The sequence below is a fragment of the Dasypus novemcinctus genome, chromosome 11 (assembly GCF_030445035.2).
Source record: "Dasypus novemcinctus isolate mDasNov1 chromosome 11, mDasNov1.1.hap2, whole genome shotgun sequence".
Lineage (NCBI taxonomy): Eukaryota > Metazoa > Chordata > Mammalia > Cingulata > Dasypodidae > Dasypus > Dasypus novemcinctus.
The window spans coordinates 44450273-44471528 of NC_080683.1; the positions used below are offsets into that span (position 1 = coordinate 44450273).

General features: G+C 41.6%; 1 protein-coding gene across 4 annotated transcripts in view; it reads left to right on the plus strand.

The window, feature by feature from the left end:
* The first annotated feature begins 402 nt into the window (after positions 1–402).
* The window catches only part of KCNQ5 (potassium voltage-gated channel subfamily Q member 5), a 655428-nt gene continuing 634574 nt past the window's right edge, over positions 403–21256 (plus strand). The window contains exon 1 of one of the 4 annotated variants that reach the window (XM_004475978.5): positions 403–2748. In XM_004475978.5, coding sequence (XP_004476035.1) covers positions 2357–2748 — 392 coding nt within the window. In that variant the 5' untranslated portion in view covers positions 403–2356. The remainder of the gene's footprint in view (positions 2749–21256) is intronic. The other 3 variants (XM_071218551.1, XM_004475979.5, XM_071218552.1) reach the window with 3 other exon arrangements.

A 21256-nucleotide genomic window follows, 5' to 3' on the forward strand; every position in this document is an offset into this window, starting at 1 on the left:
TTTCAGGGAAACGTGCTCCCCTGTACTGCCTTCTTAAGACTTCCTGCCTGCACTCAGGGCTCAAAAGCACCACAGAGCTGGAAATGACTTGACCTACCCAGCGGTGTATGAAGTCTGCAAGAAGGAAAACAGCTCGGTTAAGAGGAAGTGGCTTTCATTTTACTGCCTGCAGAAAGGCCAGGTTTTTGAAACTTGAAAGCAGGCACAAGAGTCATTTTAAGTCTCTAGATCTTTCAACCTTAAAGTCCCTGCACAGATACTCCGCGGGGAGTCTAAATATAGCAACAGCAAACTCCCCCCCATCCCTTCCCGCCCCCAACCCTGGTCCCCGCGCAGCTCTAGGATTGGAGAGCTTGCTCCAGGGCGCTCTCTGCATTTGCCTGGAATAGCAGGGCACGGAACAGTCTCTCTCGCACCTCCACAGCGCGTGGGTGTGAAGTGTATTAGGGAGAACGAGAGCGACTGTGGGTATTGGTGTTTAGCGCACAGTCACGTGGCACCGCTGCCAGCTGCACCCAACAGCTCCCAGCTAGTGCCCGCCCGCCGCTGAGACTTGGGCGAAAGGAGGGAGGGAAGCAAGGTCCGGCTGGTGACCGGGAGCAGCAAGAGGGGTTTCACACAAATAATAGCTACAACAGCAAAAAGTAAAAATGAAGCATTTAAATGGAGCTACTGCCCGAGGCAGGAAGCGGCCGCCGCCGGCGAGGGTGTTTGTACAGCAGGGGAGGTATGAGAATCTCTATCTCGGAGGGACGGAGAGATTTGAAATTAAGACTTTTGCCGTAGTCTTGTCTCAGATTTAGGCTTCGTGAAAGAAAAGGGCACACACAATCCACACCTTGAAACTGTTAGGGCTTTGTGGAAACTTACTTTAATTTGGCGTTCGTTTTCTTTAATAATGGGGAGAAGGGAATCCACTATATTGAAAGAAGTTCCCAGCCTAGCTCGCTTTCAGTTTCCCCGCTGATTGTGATATTTAACTGCTTATTCTTTATAGTACATTGTATCTGAAGGCCGCAGAGACCGCAGCCAGAGGTAGTGTGCGCTCTCTCCCGGCTAAGGGCTCAGGTCTGGCCGCCGAGTGTCAGAGGCGGAGGCAGAGCCAGCCAGTTGCTCCTCGCAACAGGGCTCTAACTGTAAGTTACAGCATACCCGGACGTGGGGAGACCCGGAGTAACCCGCGTCCTGGGCTCCCCATTTTCCAGGATTCTTCTCCCAGACACCGAGCTACTGCCGCCACTGCCGATACTTCGCAGTTTTATGACTTTCTCGGACTTAAATGGACATGTCTTGACGGAGGGAACCGGGTTCGTTTTCCAAGGCAGGGATTCAACCCTCGGCTTCGCGCTGCTGCCAGGCGGAACCCCGGAGCAGCTCGTCCACGGGAAAGGAACCGTTTCTGAGTTTCACGCCCTCACCCCCGCGCCCCGCACCCCACCCCGGGCTGGGAAGGCTGCCCGGTTACTCGCGGGCTTGCTATCTGATGCTGGGATGGAAAGTCACAGCTCACCGACTGGAGTGAGCCGCGGGGAGATGCCGGGTTCTCGCCCCGCAGATTCGGCGGCAGCGTCCTGCGAGTCTACACGCTGAAGTGCGGAGGGCTCGCCGCTGCTCGGGAACCCGCGTGCCACTACCCGGAGCGGCGCCCCGCGCTCCCGCTCGGGGGTTTGCTGCTACCTGCAGGGCAGGGCTGGGCGGTCCCGCTCACTTTCCTGGCGGAAGGATGGCAGGATGCCGTGCCACTGCCTAGAGGCGGGAAGAGCGTGTAACCTGCGTTTCCAGACACTTCACGGGGCATCCTGCCGACCTCATCTCCCGAATAGCTGCAGAGCCCTGGGATAACTAAACCGAACTCGCGATTTTGAGAGGGGCTTCGAAGCTCCGTCCCGTGAGCTGACAAAGGAGGGCAGAAGCAGTCGGGGTGTCGAGAGTGGAGGGAGAGAAGAAAGGGGAGCCTGGGGCTGGGTGCGCGCGCGTGAAAGCGCGCCTCTGAGCGTCCCGCACTCTCCTCTCCAGTCCTGGGGGGCACTTCACAGGATGGAGTGATAGTCGCGGGGAATCAGAGGGAGCAAGAGAAAGCCTCTCAAAGTGACGCCCCCAAACAGGTTCGGATTTCGTATTCGAAGCTAAAGGCGGCTAGAAATTGGGAGTCCTCAGCCTCCACAGTACAACTCCCCCGCCCCCGCCCTGAAGCCCCGGGCGGTTTGCTGGTTGCCTGCTTCCCCGCCCCCGGCTTGGGAGGTCGCGGGCCGGCGGGCGCCCCGTCGGCTTCCTCCTTGTAACCTGCTGGCGCGCATGAGGCCGCTGCCCCCGCCGCAGGCGCTGGCGCCCCCTTCGCGGTGCCCGTGGTGATGCCATGCCCCGCCACCACGCGGGAGGAGAGGAGGGCGGCGCCGCCGGGCTCTGGGTGAAGAGCAGAGCGGTGGCGGCGGGTGGGGGGCGCCTGGGCAGCGGCATGAAGGATGTGGAGTCGGGCCGGGGCAGGGTGCTGCTGAACTCGGCAGCCGCCAGGGGCGACGGCCTGCTGCTGCTGGGCACCCGCGCGGCCGCGCTCGGCGGCGGCGGCGGCGGCTTGAGGGAGAACCGCCGGGGCAAGCAAGGGGCCCGGATGAGCCTGCTGGGGAAGCCGCTCTCCTACACCAGTAGCCAGAGCTGCCGGCGCAACGTCAAGTACCGGCGGGTGCAGAACTATCTCTACAACGTGCTGGAGAGACCCCGCGGCTGGGCTTTCATCTACCACGCGTTTGTGTGAGTACCCGCGCCCCCCGCGCGCCCCCCGCCATGCCCGCGCCGGGAGGGCCCGTGCGCCTAACCCCAAGGGTTGCGCTCGCGTCCGCGCCTTTGCCTGGGCACATACACACACGCGCGCGCGCGCGAGCACACGTGGTGGTTTTTATTTCTTTGCACGTGTTTGTGATCTTCCTCTTAGAGCCTTCCACCTCCCCCAGCCCCACCTCTCCGACCTAAACAGCTTGAACCTTCTCCCCAAGGACACCCAGTGAGCTGCCCGGCAGTTTCGGGCACCGCGGGCGGGAGCCGGGGAGACGTAGACTTAGGCTGTGCGGATAATAGGGAGCGATTAGGTCCCTATCCGTAAAGTTCAACCGAGCCGGGTGCCGGGGAGCTAGGGAATGCAAAGGGAGGTGCGTAGGTGTCCGGTTTGTGAGAGTGCATAGGAGAGGTTAAGAGGTGATTGGAGGGGTACGAGAGTGTGGTGAGTGAAGAAAAGGCGGTCTGTGTCCTCAGTCCTGGGGGAGGAGCTGGGCCAACTGCTGCTTGGTGGGGAAAGCTGCTGGGTTTTAAGTGCGTCCGGAAACACGCTTCGCCACCACCCCAGCTACCGCCAACGGAAAATGTCAGTGCTTGTAGCCCTTCCTGTCACCGAGAAAGGGGCCAAGGACTGGAAGAGGCGAGCAGGGCGGGGCCAGGCGATCCTCCTGCGCAATGGCCAGGGCTCCTGGAGACCCTGGGACCCAGGAACGCGGGCTGAGGTGCAGAGGCAGATGCTCAAATGAGCCGCCTCTAGGAAAGCGATCAGGCAGTGGGTGAAGCAGGCATTTGTGGCATGGAGTCAAAGTGTGTGTGTTTAAGTAAGCCCTCACCATCTAGCAGAGAATGCTTAATGAGAAAATGATTGGAAGCAAATGTTTATTTTTCCCTTAGGCATTTAAAACCCTTTCAGTGGCTTAAAAGTTTACTACTGTTTTTCCCACAACGTCCATTCATTCAATCTCCTGCTAGAGTTAGGTTCATCTGGACTCTTTAAGGTTGTTTTTAAGCCGTTACACCCTAATTATTTTGCTTTCCTTTTTTTTCTTCTTCTCTTCCTCCTCTCTTACTGTTTCTTTTTATGTTAAAATGAAATAGAGGTCAGCCCTTAGAAGGCCCGTAGAGAAAGTTGCAAGCACTCATTGATATGTTTCTTGTTTCCTAGTAAAATAGGTTTTGAACATACGAACCAGGTTTCTTTTTGGAATTAGGTGTGTCATCCAAACATAGCTACGTAGCTCCCACCATTGATGAAGGATTGGCGTCCACACCAGGAACATTAAAAAAAAAAAAAAAAGCGGAAGAAGGAGCTGGTTTTGTAATAGATGAACATGGAATTTGACCATGTAGGAGTCAGGAAATTGGTGGAGTCTACCTTCTGTGGGGCTCTGGTGTCTGGAATATTTTGCAGTCCCAGATTGATGTGCACATGTAGGATTAGGTAGACTATTCCAGCCGATTTCTATTTTACAATGTACACAAGGAGAATGTTGTGTTCCATCATTACTGCATCAAAAGTTGTAACTTTTATTAAGTTATATGAGATTCACATTGATTTAGATGTTGTTACTGTAATAAATGATAGACATGGGGAAATATTACTGATACTTTGAATGTTCATCCCCTCTTAGTCTGATTACTTCATAAGCCTGAAAATTATTTTGACTTGTCATAATCTACTGACAATTTAGCAATAATGATGTGCTCAGTTTGTCAGAAATATATATTGCGAGTGACTTTTATTTTTCCCCAACAGTATGTGAAGAATATTCTATAGCTTTGAATTTATAGTAGCGTGACTTCTATGACCTTTCATTTTTAGCAAATTATGCATTGCATATTCAGAGAGGAGTAGACATTAGTTGGTGCACATACTTTGTATCTCCCAATTTTTGTATTTGAACAAAAATGAATACTTCTTGCAATGCAACATTTTCTTTTCAACATGATGTTTAAACTTTTTTTTATGACCCTATAGAATTTTAAAATTTTGATAAATAATTTTTCCAAAGGTTCAAGTCTTGATGATCCTCTGCTGGCCAGGCTGTATCAGTCTAGCTGTGTCCTTAGTGGTAGAAAGGAAATAAGCTATATACTTATCAATAAGATACTGCTAATGTAAAGTTTTGCGTATTTCTAAAGTCTGAGATGATAATGCCTGAGTAATTAGACAGAGGTGCTAGATCCATATTAGCACAAAGAGGGAATGGTTAGTATCATCTTCTGGGAGGGTCTTGCACCTCTAAGGCAGACCCTGGGGAAAGAGGCCATCTTTGGCAATTGCTGCTTATTTTTAAATGAGCTTTAGAATAGCTGGCCTTTACACATGAAATGAATAAAAGCAAAGTTGCTTTGAACTGTAGGTCTAACAAGGAAATTATAAGAAAACAATTTCTGTAAAGGTATAAATAACTAATTCCTTGCCAGCCTGGGAATCCCTAAATCTTACTTTAATAACTGCTTTTGTAGCACATTAAGGTTCTTGCCAAGAACAAGTGCACTGTGATTAATGAGGTACTTCAGGGATGGATTTACTTGGTCGACCAGTGTTTTCACTGCCAGAAAACAAGAAAAGTATGTTTAAAATTATGTTTCATGTAAGGAAAATTCTCTCTTAAATATTAAAAAATCATTATTATAGTAGTAATTTAATGGTATAAAATGTGGTTTCAAGAGTACATACCCCAGCCTACCATTGAGATAGTTGGCAAGAGCAAGAGGTGGTGACCTACTTCAAATACATTTTTCCTGTCTTCGTAAATTATTAGAGATTAAGAGAATCCGTGCCTTTACTGTGGTTCTATGGGTTTTATCAGACAGCTGTGGGTCCTGTCTCCAACTGTTTCTTCAGTTTACTGTGCTACCTATTCAAATACAAGGTGACATATTTCTCTGAATATAGTTTGCCCCTTTTTAATTCCGCTTCTTTTAAAGAAAATATTATAAGAATGAGATTGGTACTAGAGGAACACATGACAAGGCTCATATAAATTGTATTGATGCAGCAGACATGGTTTTGAGAAATTACACAGGAAACAGTGTTCCAGATATGTTTAACTCATCACTTTGTCCTGTGTGTCTTTGCCAAGTTTAATGCCATGGATTGGAATTTATAGATATTTTAAACTAGAAAATAGTTCGATAATCATTCTTAAATCTATATTTTCTCAAAAAATTACTTGCTATTAAATAGAAAAGAGAGGATATTGTCCAGTCAACCGAGCTAGGAACCTGGAAGTCATCCCTGACTCCTTCATTTTCCTCATACCTGCTTTCACTGGCTATCTAAAAGATCATCAAATTGTTTGTTCACTTTCTAAAAATTTCTCAAATCTATTCCCTCATTTCTTTTGCTACAGCCACTATCTCACTGTTTCTCAATAGCTCTATATTGAATTATTTGTAATATTCTCCTGCCTGATCATGTGGCTTCTGTTCTCAGTGTTCCAGTTCTCCATTCTAACACAATAATGTTTTATTCTAACATGTAAATTTCATATAATTTCCTTGTCTAAAATCTTTCCATGACTCTCTCTGAAGTTCATCCATCCATCTAGAAACATGTAAGTGCCTGCTATTTGCTAATTTCCAAATTAATAATGCAAAGGCTTCCACTCTCACCGAAGGAAATGATTCCAGCATGAGATTACTACAAGTGTATGGACCAGGAAATGCAAAACAATGTTATGGGTGCCAGTACAGAGTTAGGTGCAAAGTTGCATGAGAATAAAAGACAAGTAGGTGAGATGAAGGCATAAGGGTCAGCACAGACTTCAAAGAGAAAGTGAGGCAGGAGCTGACTTTTGACAGATGAGTGGTTCATTTTCAGGTGAGCAAAGCAGGGGAGAATGGTCAATCTTTGTAGAGAAAACAACTTGAGCAAAGATATGGAATTGTGAATCAGCACAGGAACTCTAGGTACTGGGTAAAGTATTTGCAGATTGGAGAAATCAGCAAGAGAAGAGGGTAGTACAGAGGCACATGTGTATGTAATCGAATGCCAGCCATGGACTCTGGTCTTCATCCTTCAGGCAATGGTGGTTATTGAATGAAATAAACTGAGGAATGACATTGTCAGATGTGAATTTTGGAAAGGTCTTTTTTTTGCAGCAATTTGATAAAATTGCAAAAATGGAGTCTTTAAGGCCTGTTAGGAGATAATAGCAATTGTCTGAAATATCCATTTATTCTTGCATGTTCTTTTACTCATGAATTCATTCTATAAATGTCTACTGACCATCTACAGTGTGCCCAGGAATGTTGTAGAAAGGTAAGAGATGATTACCTAAGGACCTAAGGTAGGGACTTTAGGAAGAAAAGGCAGGATGTAATTAGAGAAATGTTAAGGAGGTAGAATTGGCAAGTTGTTTTCAACGTCTAATGTGTGGTGTGAGGAGGATGATTCTGGCTTGGGTAATTTGGAAGATGAAAGTATAATTCACTAAAATATGGGGCCAAGGGAAGGGTGAGATTTTTAGGGCAAATAAGGAGTTCAGATTTGGAAATGTTGAGCTTCATATGTTTGTGAGTCACTTTGGTGGATATTGTAAGTGCTGGGAACGCAACAGTGAACAAGACATTTTAAGTCTCTTTCCACTGGCTCTTGGATCAGCAACCAGATCCTTCCTGGCACATAGAGTAGACTCAAAATAATTCTGAATGAATGAATGCACTTGTAAATCTGGAGCTTAGTCTGGATACCTGGATTAGATATTTAGGTTGAGAAACCTCTAGCAGTTTTGTAGTAAAGCAAATGAATGTAGTGGAATGAATGAGGTAGCTGAGAATGAGATGAGAGCATGGTAAAAGATGGAGCCTGAGGAACACCAGCTTCAGGCAGAGGATGGAAGACTAAATGCTAACGGAGAAACCTAGGAAAACCATGACAGAGCTGCCAAAAGGCCAAGGAGAAAGCTAGGAGAACTATGTTCATAAAAGCAAAGGAAGGAGGGTGTACAGGAAGATTATGGTCAGCAGATTCCTGTGCTGCAGAAAGGACTAGAAAAGTTGGGTAAGAATGCATAGAATAGGACAAGTAGGAGGTCACTGATGACCTTTGCTACAGCAGCTTCAGTGGAGTGGTGAGATTCAGGTGACTTGAATAACTGAGGAGTGGTTAAAATTTGAGGAAGTGGAGAAGTCGTGTAAGACACCTCATGACATGACCTCTGCTCATCCTTCTTGCCTCATATACAGCTCCTTTTCTCTAATATGCCTCCTCACCTCTGTCTACTGAACCTCTCCATCCTGTGCTCCCTGTCATGCTTTTGCTCAGGCTGTTTTCTTGGACTCTTCCCACGCCTTGCACTCTGTCTGTCCAGCTCCTACTGTTTATTCAAAACAATGCCATAATTGTTACACCTTGGACACACTTTTTGGACAGGTCCCTCCCTTGTCAGAATGAGTTAGTAGTCCTTGGTCTCTGATTCCAGGACACTTTGGGAATGTCACGAGTACTTGTCCCACTGGGTTGTAATTGTGGGAACTTGTATGTCTCTTCCACAAGAGGGTGAAATTCCCACACAGAAAGTCTCTTATTTGCCTCTGAATCCCAAGCACCTAGTACAGTGCCTTGTATCTAGTATACCCTCAATAAATGCTTGCTTAATGAGTAAGGAAATAATTTTCCTTGGAAGTCTTCCATAGAGGAGTTTCAGAACAAGCCAAAACTGATGGAACTCTTAAGTCATTTTTGGATTTCTTAGAAATAAGATACTTATTATTTGTTTAGAGAAGAAAGTTATGGCACTAGAAGCAGGAGACCAGTGCTTTGTACCTACCTCTGTTACCAATTAGCTTTGTGACTTGGAGTAAGTCCTTTTACCTTTCTGATCTCTAATTCTTTTTCTGTGTCTGTGACCCATTAGAGATGCTGGAGGATACTGTGGAAAGTTGAAAACACTGTGATAAATTGAAGGAGTATTTGGAGTAAGAAGTGACCTGTTTCTTTTTTACTTCCCTTCTTCATCGCTGAGCTGAAGGGCTGCCTCTTAACTGGTTTCTTGAACTTCACTCTTTTTTTTTTTAATTAAAGACTTATTTTTTATTTATTTCTCTCTCCCCCTCCCCCTCCATTGTTTGCTCTCTGTGTCCATTTGCTGTGTGTTCTTCTGTGTCCGCTTGTATTCTTGTCAGGGGCACTGGGAATCTATGTCTCTTTGTTGTGTCATCTTGCTGCATCAGCTCTGTGTGTGTGTGGCACCACTTTTAGGCAGGCTGTGCTTTTTTTATGCAGGGCAGCTCTCCTTGTGGGGCACACTCCTTGCCCGTGGGGCTCCCCTACACAGGGGACACCCCTGCATGGCAGGGCGCTCCTTGCGCACAGGAGTACTGTATGTGGGCCAGCTCACCAAACGGGTTAGAAGGCCCTGGGTTTGAACCCTGGACCTCCCATATGGTAGGCGGATGCTCTATCAGTTGAGCTAAATCCGCTTACCTCTTGAACTTCACTCTTAACCCTTGTGGTCTCTGGGCCACATAGTAGCCAAAGTGATCTTTCTAAAGAGCTAAACAGAATACATCCCTCCTCTGCTTTGAGGAGGAATCTGTTTATTGCCTGTTTCCCCCATTTCTTAAAGACAGGGACTCTCTGTCTATTCATTCTTATATATCACCAGCATCTGAAACAGTGCCTGCCAAGTAGAAGATGCTCCAGCAAACATGTCAATTAACTTACTGACATCCAGTTTCTCCAAAATGCACTCCTGGTTTCCTCATAGTAGATGGAATTTTACTCTATTGGCCACTCCCTGAGTCAGGACTCAATTAGACCCATTAAATTACTTTATTATATAAATGCATAGTCTATTCTGAATTCTATGTCTATAGAAATTGATGTTGCATTAAAAAATATTTTTGCTCCTGCATTCTTTAAAGATCACTGGTTTCCATTAAATGAAAAGAGAATTTATACAAGTTATGCCATGCTAATATAGGAACATAAAATATTCCATACCCTTCAAATCAGTCTCTTTTCAGAACTGTAAATATTGCTATGGGGGAGGCGGACTTGGCCCAATGGATAGGGTGTCTGCGTACCACATGGGAGGTCTGCAGTTCAAACCCCAGGCCTCCTTGACCCATGCGGAGCTGACCCGTGCGCAGTGCTGATGCGCACAAGGAGTGCCGTGCCACGCAGGGGTGTCCCCTGCGTAGGGGAGCCCCATGTGCAAGGAGTGTGCCCTATAAGGAGAGCCACCTAGCACACACAAAAAAGTGCAGCCTGCCCAAGAATGGCACCGCATACACAGAGAGCTGACACAAGATGATGCAGTTGGCGAGGGGAGGGGAGGAGGGGGGGGAAGGGAGGGGGAAGGGAGGAGGGGAGGGGGAGGGGAGGGGAAGAGAAATAAATATTTTAAAAAAATATGCTATAGTATTTGAGGATCACATACAATTAGAAATGTTGAAAAGTATTAAAATATTAGTACTGGGAATTTTATAGTCTAAAAGAAATAAAACAAAATATATTTCAAAACAAAATGAAATGTAATCTTGATACAAGAAACACTATAAACAAAGAAGATAGCCAGCAGCCTTTTGATAATTGCTTGCAAAGAAGTAGTGCCAGTTTTAATTTTTAATTGCAAATGGTTATTTTGGCAGATGAAAATGCCAGCAGAGCATGTTTTATCCTAGCCCAGTGGTGTGAAACTACTTCAAATCCAATTGTAGAACAGCCACAGCTCAGAGTTATGTTTTATGATTTGTAGACATTTCCATTTTAATTTCCCTTTTCTTCAACTATTTACAAGTATGCTATTTGAAGTTCTATTTGGTTGCAACCTGAGAGACAGACTGGCTCTGTGACAGCAGTTTTCATAATTGGTGATAGTCTTTGATGAGTCCCTGAGTTTCAGGCGATCCAGGCAATCCTTATAATACTTTTCTATCAGTTTGTCTAAAGAATGAGATTCATACATTATTATTGAAGTTGTCAATTTATAAATTAAAAAATAGTTGAACTTTTCCATTTTATATATATACATAATATACGTGCATCTATATGCCCTGCACAAACACACATACACACTGTATCCTTTATCAAAGAAGTTGTGTTGGTGCAAATATTGACCTTTCCCTTATTTTTGTTTCCCTAAAAGTAGAATAAGACACTTGAATAAAATGCAATTTAAAAATAAAAGAATCTTAAAATTACTCTTGATAATATGGAGATTGTGTCATATATTGAAAGATATTTAAATTTAAGTCTATGTGAAAAAATGAGATAAACTTTTTACACACTCATCATTCCATTTATAGTACCTATAAGGTAATATTAGCATCTCTGTTCTTTCTTCAGTCAGTGGCAGGATGACCTTTTATAACTATAATCTTATAATCTCTCTTCTTTTTTTAACAGTCAATTCAGTTTAACATTTAATTAACAGCCATTATCTCTACCAGGTAATGTGCTAGATGTTGGTGATTCAAAAAGGGGATAGGTGAACCTTGACCTTAAGAAAATTCTACTGGGGAACATGATTAGTTTTGGATTCAATTATTAAATTTACCTTTACTGATTTGGTGCCTATGAGCAAGTTGCTTCCAATACCAGCTTCATAATCTGTAAAATAGGAGTAATAATGGCCCATCAGGGGGGTTACAATATTTTAAAGTGTGTGCGTTTTTGTGTGATACTCTCAGTATGCCTGAGTTACATATTAAGGACTTAATGTGTGGTAACTGTAGCCATTATTGAAACAGAAAAGTAGAGATAATATGGTAGGATTGCTGTGATTTCTATATTAAAGGTCTTGTAGGTGATGGTCAGTATTTGATGGGATAATAGGGAGGTATAGAGTCATTGCATTTTTGTTTTAGATTGATCACTCTTTTTGATCTATGAATAATGGATTGAAGGTGACAAAACTGGAGGTATGGAGATCATTTTTGAACCTTGTTACAATTCAGACAAGTGAGAAGTAAAATTTGGTCTGGAACAATGGTAGTAAGAATGGAGAAAAAAATTGTTGATGTAACTGAAATGTATTAATGAATAATTGAAAGTGGAAGATGAGGAAAAGGGACAGGCCTGTTATTTCCACATTCTTGGCATAAGTTGCTATCTAGATAGTGGAGCCTTTATTGAATAAAATAGAGGTGGAGCCACAGATTGTAAGTGTGTGGTCGGGGTGGGGTGGGGTGCAGTGGGAGGTGTCACATGGGATGGGGGGAGGTGTGAGAATATGAGGTTAGCTTTGGAAATGCTGAACTTTTAGTCAGTGCCTGTGGGGTTTCCAACTGTATATGTCCAGCAGCTTGTGGGTGAATTTTTTTTTTTTTCTGGGCACCTTTTGGTTTATTGAGGAAAAAGTCACATTAAAGTGTACAATTTAGTGGTAATTAATACATTCACAGTGTTGTATTACCATCTCTATCTTTTCTACAAAATCATCACCCTGTACCTGTTAAGCAGCTATTCCTCATTGCCTTTCCCCTTATATGGCACTTTTAAACTAGTCTGGACAGCAACATTATCAATGTGTCATCATGGAGAACATGGACAGGCTAAGCTGGAAAATGAATTGCCCTCTGGCAGGCAGGGACTGAAGGCCAGCTACTCTTTCATGACATTGGGGCAATGGTTGGGTTTGACTGCTTTGGCAAGCTCCCAGGCGAACATCTCAGACCTGCTGGTCATCTTGAAGGGATGAAGTTTTAAAAGTTGTAAGAGTACAGAAGGGATTTAAAACCATATGAGAGAATGTAAAGAAAGAAGGCAGCAGGTCAAGGATGGAAACCTGGCGAAACTACCACTTAAGGAGTGGGCAGAGGAAAAAGGAAAATGAAATGGAATAGTCAGATATGAGAACATATTAGATGAAAAGGTAGTCATGGAAACCAAGAGTTTCAAAAAAAATAGTCAACTATGAAATGTGGAGAGTGTTTTAGTAGATAATGATTGAGTCCCAATGTGGAAGTCTTTAGTGATTTTGGGATCTCATCACTGTTCACCTTCAGTGAGGTAGTGTGGGCGGAAGCCAGATTGCAGTGAATCATAAGTGAAAAGAAGAAACTGGATGCAGACTATATTTCAGTTAGTTTGGCAAAAGCAAAAGAAGAGAGAGTGATAGTAGAAGGAAATACAAGGGAGAAAATACAAGGGGGAAAGCAAGGGAGGATGAAGTTATAGGAAAGCAGATAATTTATCACCAATAAAAGCCCCTTAAATTTTGACTATATGCTGGACATTGTTCTAAATGTTTTACATACATTAACTCTTTCAATCCTCAGAATAGCCCTATGAGGTTCTCTTAGTATTGTCACCTTCCTTCATCACACCAGGAAATGGAAGTAGGGAGAGGCTGAATAAGCTGCCCAAGGTCTGCCGCTGAGTTAATGGCAGAACAGGGCTTGGTACCAAGGCATTCCGGCTGCAAAGCCCAGGTTCGTAGCCACTATAGCTTGATCATGGACCCAGGTCTCCTCAATATCAGATGAACAGAGTAATTACATAAACTAGCTTGGGCTGTAGTGTAGCTCTTAGCAATATAGTAAATGATCAATAAATATTTATTGAATAAATGAAAGCTATTTCTTTTAGGAATATTAGGAATTTCTTTATAACATAGTAGTATCAGGAATGTTTGTTCCTCTGTTTTCAAGTTCTAATCAGCTCAAGTTCTAATTCTTGCATAAATTTTACCTGATAGCTCTGGTTTATATCCTTAACCTTTATTTACCTCTCATAACTTTTGTTACTTGCATCCTGTATTTTAGCCCTTAATTGTATTTTCAAATTGTCTTCTAATTGAATTGTTTATGTAATTCTTCACAAAGAATTTTTGTCTAAAGAAACCAAAGCACCCTCTTCTTTTGTGGCATCACAAAATAAGAGGTATTTTGTGGTCATATTTTCATTCATTTCTTTCTTTATTTTCAATAAAATTTCACCTAGATTATTGTCTCTGGTGGGATTATTTGAATTCTATAACCTCTTTTTACACCAAACTGAATTTCCTTAAGTTCTCCTAGTTTAAATTATGACCAATTTGTATTGAGGACCCAGATTTCTATAATGATTTTGTTGATACCGTACATTTCCTATAAATATTAAATTCCCAATTTATACCTTAATTGTGTAATACCTAGGATTCATTAAAAAATAGAAGTGCTTGCTCCATTTAAGTCTCATAATGTCTGAATATAGAACACGTTTGCTTCAAACTGATTTTACAGGGTTTTCTTTCTCTCTTTAAAATAATGAATACAGCTCTTGTTTCTTCACAATGGTTTAAATACACACCTTTTACCTTCCATGCTTCTCTCTCTCTCTCCTCTCCCACATACACATTTTTCCTGGACATTTCTTCTTTTCTCTTTCCCTTCTGTCCCATCTCCCCCAGCTCCCAGATTATACTACTCCTAGGTGTTTTTTTCCTGACTCTCTGTGCATCCTTTCTGGAATGGTGTATATCTTTTTTTTTTTTTTTTTTACTATGTTGTATAATTTTATTTTCTTCCTTTTAAAGCTATCTGCTCTTAATCAAGAGATGCAATTGTCCACCTGCTCCAAGAGTGTGATGCCTAAGTAGACTGGGTTGTCGATTTTGCATATCTCACTGTGGAAATTACCAAAGGTTTCCTAAAAGACTTGGGGGGTTATAAGTTCAAGAGGAGGGAACTGATGTTGCTCATGTGATTGCATTCCCACCTACCACATGGGAAGTCCTGGTTCAGTTCCGGTGCCTCTTGGAGAGGATGAGATGAGATGGGCTGGTGTGGCAAGCTGATGCAACAAGATGATACAACAAGGAGGCACAAAGAAGAAATACAATGAGAGACACAACAAAGCAGCCATTGGAGGTGGCTCAAGCAATTGAGTGCCTCTTTCCCACATGGGAAGTCCCAGGTTCAATTTCTGGTACCTCCTAAAGAAAAGATGAGCAGACACAGAGAGCAGACAGCAAGCACAAACTGGGGGCAAGGGCTTGAATAAATAAAATAAGTCTTTTTTTAAAAGTTCAAGAGGAGAACCCCATTTTTCTTGAAGTTTTAGTTAGGTTGGAATTTCTTAGGAAATAGTAAGATCAAGTCTTAAAATTACTCTGAGGCTTTCTAATACCTATTTACCTATAGTTTCTAAAATTTGGGAATGCTTAGATATTCATTGCGTAATATTTAAAAAGACCATGCTTTTTAAAAGGAATTTTGGAAGTTGACTACTGTATGTCATTGAGAAATGAATCAGAAATTGTTTTATTCCAAATAGAATCATTATAGAAAAAAGGTATAGTTAAAAAGTCTAAACATGTTTGTAATGTATAGTTAAATAGAGGTTAACTTAAAAATATTTACCCCATAGACTGGTATGGTCATAAGGGGTTTCCTTACTCAATGAGCCAAGAAATACATCTAGTTTGGCAGCAGAAAACTGCAGTTTATGTGTTTAATTGTGTAGTTTACAGCATGACCTCAAAATGCAAGGTAGCACAGGAGTACATATGAGTTAGACAGAAAAGTGCTTTTCCCCTAGTTATATATTTTTCCCAAGCATATACCTTGAAAGCTATTCCCATGAGTTTTTATAATATTAAAATGGTGTTTAAGGCTTCCATTTCTCTAAACTTGTATTCCTTTCACACCTGAGTGAATCTAGGAGGGCTAGATGAGGTAAAGAATTTAGGTTCTCCTCCCTATTTTATTTTATTTTATTTTATTTTATTTTATTTATTTTATTTTTTTATTTTTTAGGAGATACTGGGGCTTGAACCCAGTACATGAGAAGCAGGCACTCAACCACTGAGCTATATCTGCTACCCTCTTCCTCATGTTTTGAGTCCCTGTATATATTTCTCACTGCTTATTTGTATAATGAGAGCACGATAATTCTTAAATATTGGTTAAATAACCTGACCTCTATCTACGTGTAAGGCCCTGGAGTAGGAACTATAGGAGCTTTAAGGTAAATAATATACAACCTGTTCCCTTAAGGAATTTTAAGTCTAGAAGGCTGTTAGTTTACTGTTCACTGAGCTACAAACCATTTCTCTGACATAGGATAGAACAAAGGTTGGCCTTTCTCCAGTGGCACTTAGCTGTTGTTCCTGTTGAAGGAATTCACAGGGTAAACCATAGTATCACTGCTTGGAGAACTGCTGATTGCCAGTTCTCTTGACCCCTTGGAAAACTTTGGAACTGGGTGTTCAGCTGCCTGTGCAGGTGGGCGTTCTGCTCAGGGCATTCCCACTCAGAGACCGAACACAGGAGTTCCCACTGATCATAGTAATTTCTGAAGAGTAGCAATTAAACTAGTTAAACTAAATATTCTAGTTAATAAAACATTCTGAGTACGTTTTTTGCTCCAAAGTATTTGTAAAAATAGAAAAGAAACCAATGCTGCTTCATAATAATTTGTTTGAGGATTTTGCTTTTCCTCCCAAATACTTTAAAAACAATAATGTGAACCAAAAGTTTATTTTTTAAAAATCAAATGAGATTCCTCTTTCTTTTCAGTATGTGCTTTAAGTTATACCAAGTCTTCTATGGGAGAATAGACCATGCAACTGTTTGTTCGTTCATTAATTAATTAATTAATTCATTCATTCAATAATATTGAGTGCCTACCATAAACCATGTCCTTGAAACACTTTGGAAACTCTTCTTCCCATTTGATTGATTTTCTCCAGGAATGAAAAAAAAAAGGCTTTTTCTTCAATTAGAGTGTTGTGCTCAAGAGTGATAGCTAAGTTCAATAAATGTAAGTATGTGTATTCCCTGTGATCCCTAATGCACTCTTGATCCATCTCAAGATTGCATCCTTAAACTTCAAATGGATTTCTGAACTAGATTTACAGTCAGGTGAAGTAATTATGAGGTGAGGTTAAATTCATTTTAAATTTACCATGCCAGATGATTAAATGCCATAGTTCTGTTTTGTTCTATCAAGTGGAAAAGGCAGAGAAGTTGAATGGCAATACAACTAGAAATGACAGTCACTGCTAAGAGATAGCAATTTTACTAAACTTAAACATTCAAATTAAGTATCTGGTGTTTTCCCTAGAATAAACCCAGAGAAATTCTTTAGATTTAGATAAAATCTTAAGCAGTCCACCAAGGGATAAACAGATTGAGGTGGTTTAGAATCAGCCACCCTAGTTACACAGTCCTTTTTCAGCCTCTCACTGAGAGCTTCCTGTAGTCATTCCAAAGTTAGGACATGAAACACACAAGGAAACAAAAATATCTAGTCATCGTATTTGTACGAGTCATGTTGATTTCTAGACAGTTGTTCAAGCCACCAGTTTGGTTTGACCATGCTGTAGTACCCTGTCGTTCCTTTCTCTCAGTAAAATGACCCCAGTCATTCCGCTGGAAATGGAAGTTAGAGTTCACAGTATCCCTAGCAGGAAAGATTCCCTTACATGGTTCCAGAGCTTTTGCTTCCAGTGTTGGACTTGATGAGTTACTTTACAAATTACTGTTTCTAAACTAGTTGGGTCATGCTGCTGAGAGCTGTTTTCCAGAGCTCATGGGTAAGGAGTTTTATTCCAGGCTTCAGGGCAGGAAGTGAATAATAAAAATAAGTTTATAGATGGCACTAAATGAGGTAGCCTAGACAACCATAAATAACTATAGTTAAGAAACTATCACATTGTACTGAAGAAAACAGAATACTCCTCTAATTCAGGGGTAGATAACTGTAATTTACAATTATTATCAAGGAGAGATCATACTTTCTTCCTTAAAAAAGTTTAAGGCAAATACCTGAAATTTATTTGTTTGTTTCTTGTTGGTTCAAAATTCCTTTCCACATTGTAATATTGACATAGATTTCTGAAGTACATGATAACATATTTAAAGGACCTTTTCCCAATAAATGTATGACGTATTTTTAATGCTTGCTTCACAGGCCACTTTTATGCCAGGGGTTGCTCTAGAGTAAATGTTTGGAAATAGGCTAGCAATATAACGTGACAGTTAGCAAGGAGTGTTAGCTCTGGAGATATGAAGGGGTAGGTGAATAGGAGATAATTCTGCAAGGGAGAGCTGGAGTTCTTGGTCCCTGGTTAGCTTTTGGAAAGCAAAGGAAGTGTGACTGTGACAGTACAGAAGTTGATTAATTCTGTTTTAGGGAGAGATGAGATATACAAGTGGACCTGTAACCTGGTTAGACATTAAGAAAGAGATGAAGACAGAGGGTTGTCAGTTACCAATGTAGAGGTGTTGGATGAAGAAATAATAAAGGTGTCAGGAGAAGAGGGTAGAGAGAGAGGTTTAGGGATACAGGCATTTTAGAGAGAAGACAGACAAGGGTTTGGGAAAGAGAAGAGAAAGAAGGTAGTCCTGTATCCACAGGAGGAAGGAGTCTCAAGGATTGATGGGGTGAGAGTGACACAAAGAAGAGCAGTGAGGATGTGAATTAAGAAAGAGAAAATAATTTAGAGAGCCAGGAAAAGGTAGGAGGTGATAGAACCTAGAAGAAAACTTAGACTCCAGGAGTGGATTGCATCTGTAGCACCATGTGTTAGAATGGCATCCAGTTTCATAAGGAAATTTTTAAAAAAACATATCCTATAAAAAAGAAGTGTGCAGCCATATGCATGGTGAGGGGTGTGTCAGCAGGTATAACTAGAAGGGGATTCCAGGAGAGAAGGTGATATTTAGAGTGCCAAGTCCTAAAGCAGGGAAATCTGGTTTTGAAAGCAGTCTTCTAATCTCTAAGAGGGATGATGAGACATATAAAGCAGTTCTAAAGGATTTGAGATAAGCCATTAAATTTAGGTGCTGGAGAAAAGGAGAAGACAGATTAGATTGTAGAATTGAAAAGTTTAACAATGAATGGATGAGGGAGGGAGGGTGCGAGAGAATGACAGTTTAGGGAGCAGCAGTGTAAAGCTAAACCTTTGTTTATTTCTCTAAGTAGCTGGAGGTCTGTACAAAAATAAATGCGTAGGGAAAGTGTTCCCATAAAGAGGAAAGATTAAAGTAATTGAGAGCATTAAGATCCTAGAGGAAGAGAGAGGGGATTTATGGAAAACAGAAGTTTGGGATGAGGCTTTGAGCTAAAGGTAACAGTGGGAGAAGAATTACATGGTTTCTTGACAACAGCAAAGGCCCTGATGGATGGAGTTTTGGTATGACCAGGTAGACAGATCAGTCTGTGCTATTCTGAGGATTTTTCTACCATGGTATGCAAGGGAAAGAAAAAGTAGTTGGAGCCATAACCCAGGACTGACAACTGTGTAGTGAAGGTAGAGGGGATAAAGAAGTCTCCTGGAGTCAGACACACTGAACATGTGTGACCTTGGACAAATCACTAACATCTCTGGGACCCACCATGTGATAAATGTGCAAATAATGAGGCAAAGTGTGAACTCTCCTTATATATTCCTAGCACGTTAAATGGTACTTTTCCTATGTGCTAGCCAAATGTAATCTTTTTGCCTCCTTGAAGGAAATGATAGGCACACTTAATAGACATGTGTTTAATGAATAAATGAGTAAATAAATGAATTAACACAATGTAATACTGCTTTACTTACAGCAGCATTGTATTTGGTGTCAATACAGAAGTCAAGCCAGAAATTTCTTGTTATAAGTACAAGCTGAGCCTGAACAAAAAGCTTTTTCTCAGGTATCAGGAAATATTCTATAATATTTTAATTTTTAAATGCATGGATAAAAGCATATTTTTTGAAGTTTGAGTTTAAAAAAAAAAGTCTGGGACAACTGCTTTGACAACTTAAATAATAGGATTATAGAGCTAGAAGAATTTTTGGTGATCTCTGACACTGTGCTTTTTTAAATAGGAAAACTGAGATGGCAGCAATGGTAAGTAACTTGTCCAGGATCAAATATTGTCAGAACCAGCATTGGTGACCGGGCCTTCCTGCTGCCTGTTAAAGAAATTACTTAAGTTTTCGATTGTATGGCCTGCCCTACCCTTGAGAGGTGAAAATTTTGTGAGTGATAGCTCCAGAATTCAAGCAAGTGGTAGCAGGGAAGAATAATTATAAAATTATGTAAGGATTCTAAAAACATCTTTCTCTCTCTTGCTCTCCCTCTCCCTGCCTCACACACACACTCTCACACTTTCACACACACACATGCATGTGCATGCATGCACATACAGTGTTATCACATGTATATTCATTCAGGCAGGGCATATATTCTCATCCAGAAATTCAAAGATCTCAAGCATCCGTATTTAAATTTACCATGTTAAACTGGGCTAGACCTTGTTCCTATGCCCAAGACAGACTGTGCCACCGCAGTCAGACACAGGCAGGGATGGCCATATGAGATAACCCTGATCTCTCAAATCCTTGCTGTACTTGGAGTGAGGCATATCTCCAACTCTGCAAGCACAATATCCTTTTTGATGTCAAAATGGTCAAAATAAATTTGAACTTGGTTTCACCCTTCTGGCATTTCTTTTTCTAGATCTAATATATTTTAATGGTTAATGTTATCTGTAGGAAGGTAATGGATTCATTAATCATTTGACAATTAAGTGGGAGAAACAAATTTTGGTGGTAGTTTAAAATTGTTGGTCTGAAAATGGCCATTTTCTTAATGGGCCATATATATGCATGGAGAGGTTGATGTGTACTAGATATGTTTCTTCAGGAATCTTCCTTCCTTTTATCTAGAACAGTTTTGAGACACAGAATAAGTTTTTTGGAGAAAATTAAGGACTTCCTTTTATTTTTATGAACAATTCTTTTTGCCCTAGGTAACTCCAGTGACTTAATGAATACCTAAAATATTATTTCTCAGACATCATAACCTCCTCACAGATGGTCCTGATTCAAAGCCACTTCACTAATTACCCCTACCCAGCCTGGAAATGGTGGGCAGGTAAAGGAGGAGAGACTAATTTCTCTTTGGCACATAGCTATTGCTTGTTTCCCTTATGTAACATGTTGATGTTGCACCACACAAAGAGAATTCTACAAAGTCCTCATTCATGGAACAGATTTATATACAAATGCAGGGCACTTATCACTGGCCCTTATGTAAAGGGACCCTGCAGTTGTTAAACCCTGACCCACCTACCAAAGAGGATGTCGTCTGTTAAACATCCTCAGTGTGGTAGCCACTGCTCAGCCACCTCAAACACACAGGCCAAATCTGCACCCCATGTAGCAATATGTCTATTAAAACTTTCTGATGGCACCTAAAGACAGGCCCAGCTGTTACATATTTGTTACAGACATCAGACTTTTCTTTAACTCAGTGATCTGATCCATGCGCTTTGCAAAGATCAACAAGACTTTTCCCTGAAGCATTGTTTTGTCATTGAAAAAAAACAACTGCAATGTAAAATTCTATCATTATTGACCAATTAAGTCAGTGATGTCAAAACTGTCCAAAGGAAAACTGCATTCTTTCAAAGATTGAGGTAGGTATGTATGCCATGATATGACATGATTTCTAAAATGAGTTATTAGGTGAAAAAAATCAGAGTTGATTCAAAATTGTGCATAGAGTATGCACAGATATCATTTTTGTTTAAAAAAAGATATGCATGCATGTATAT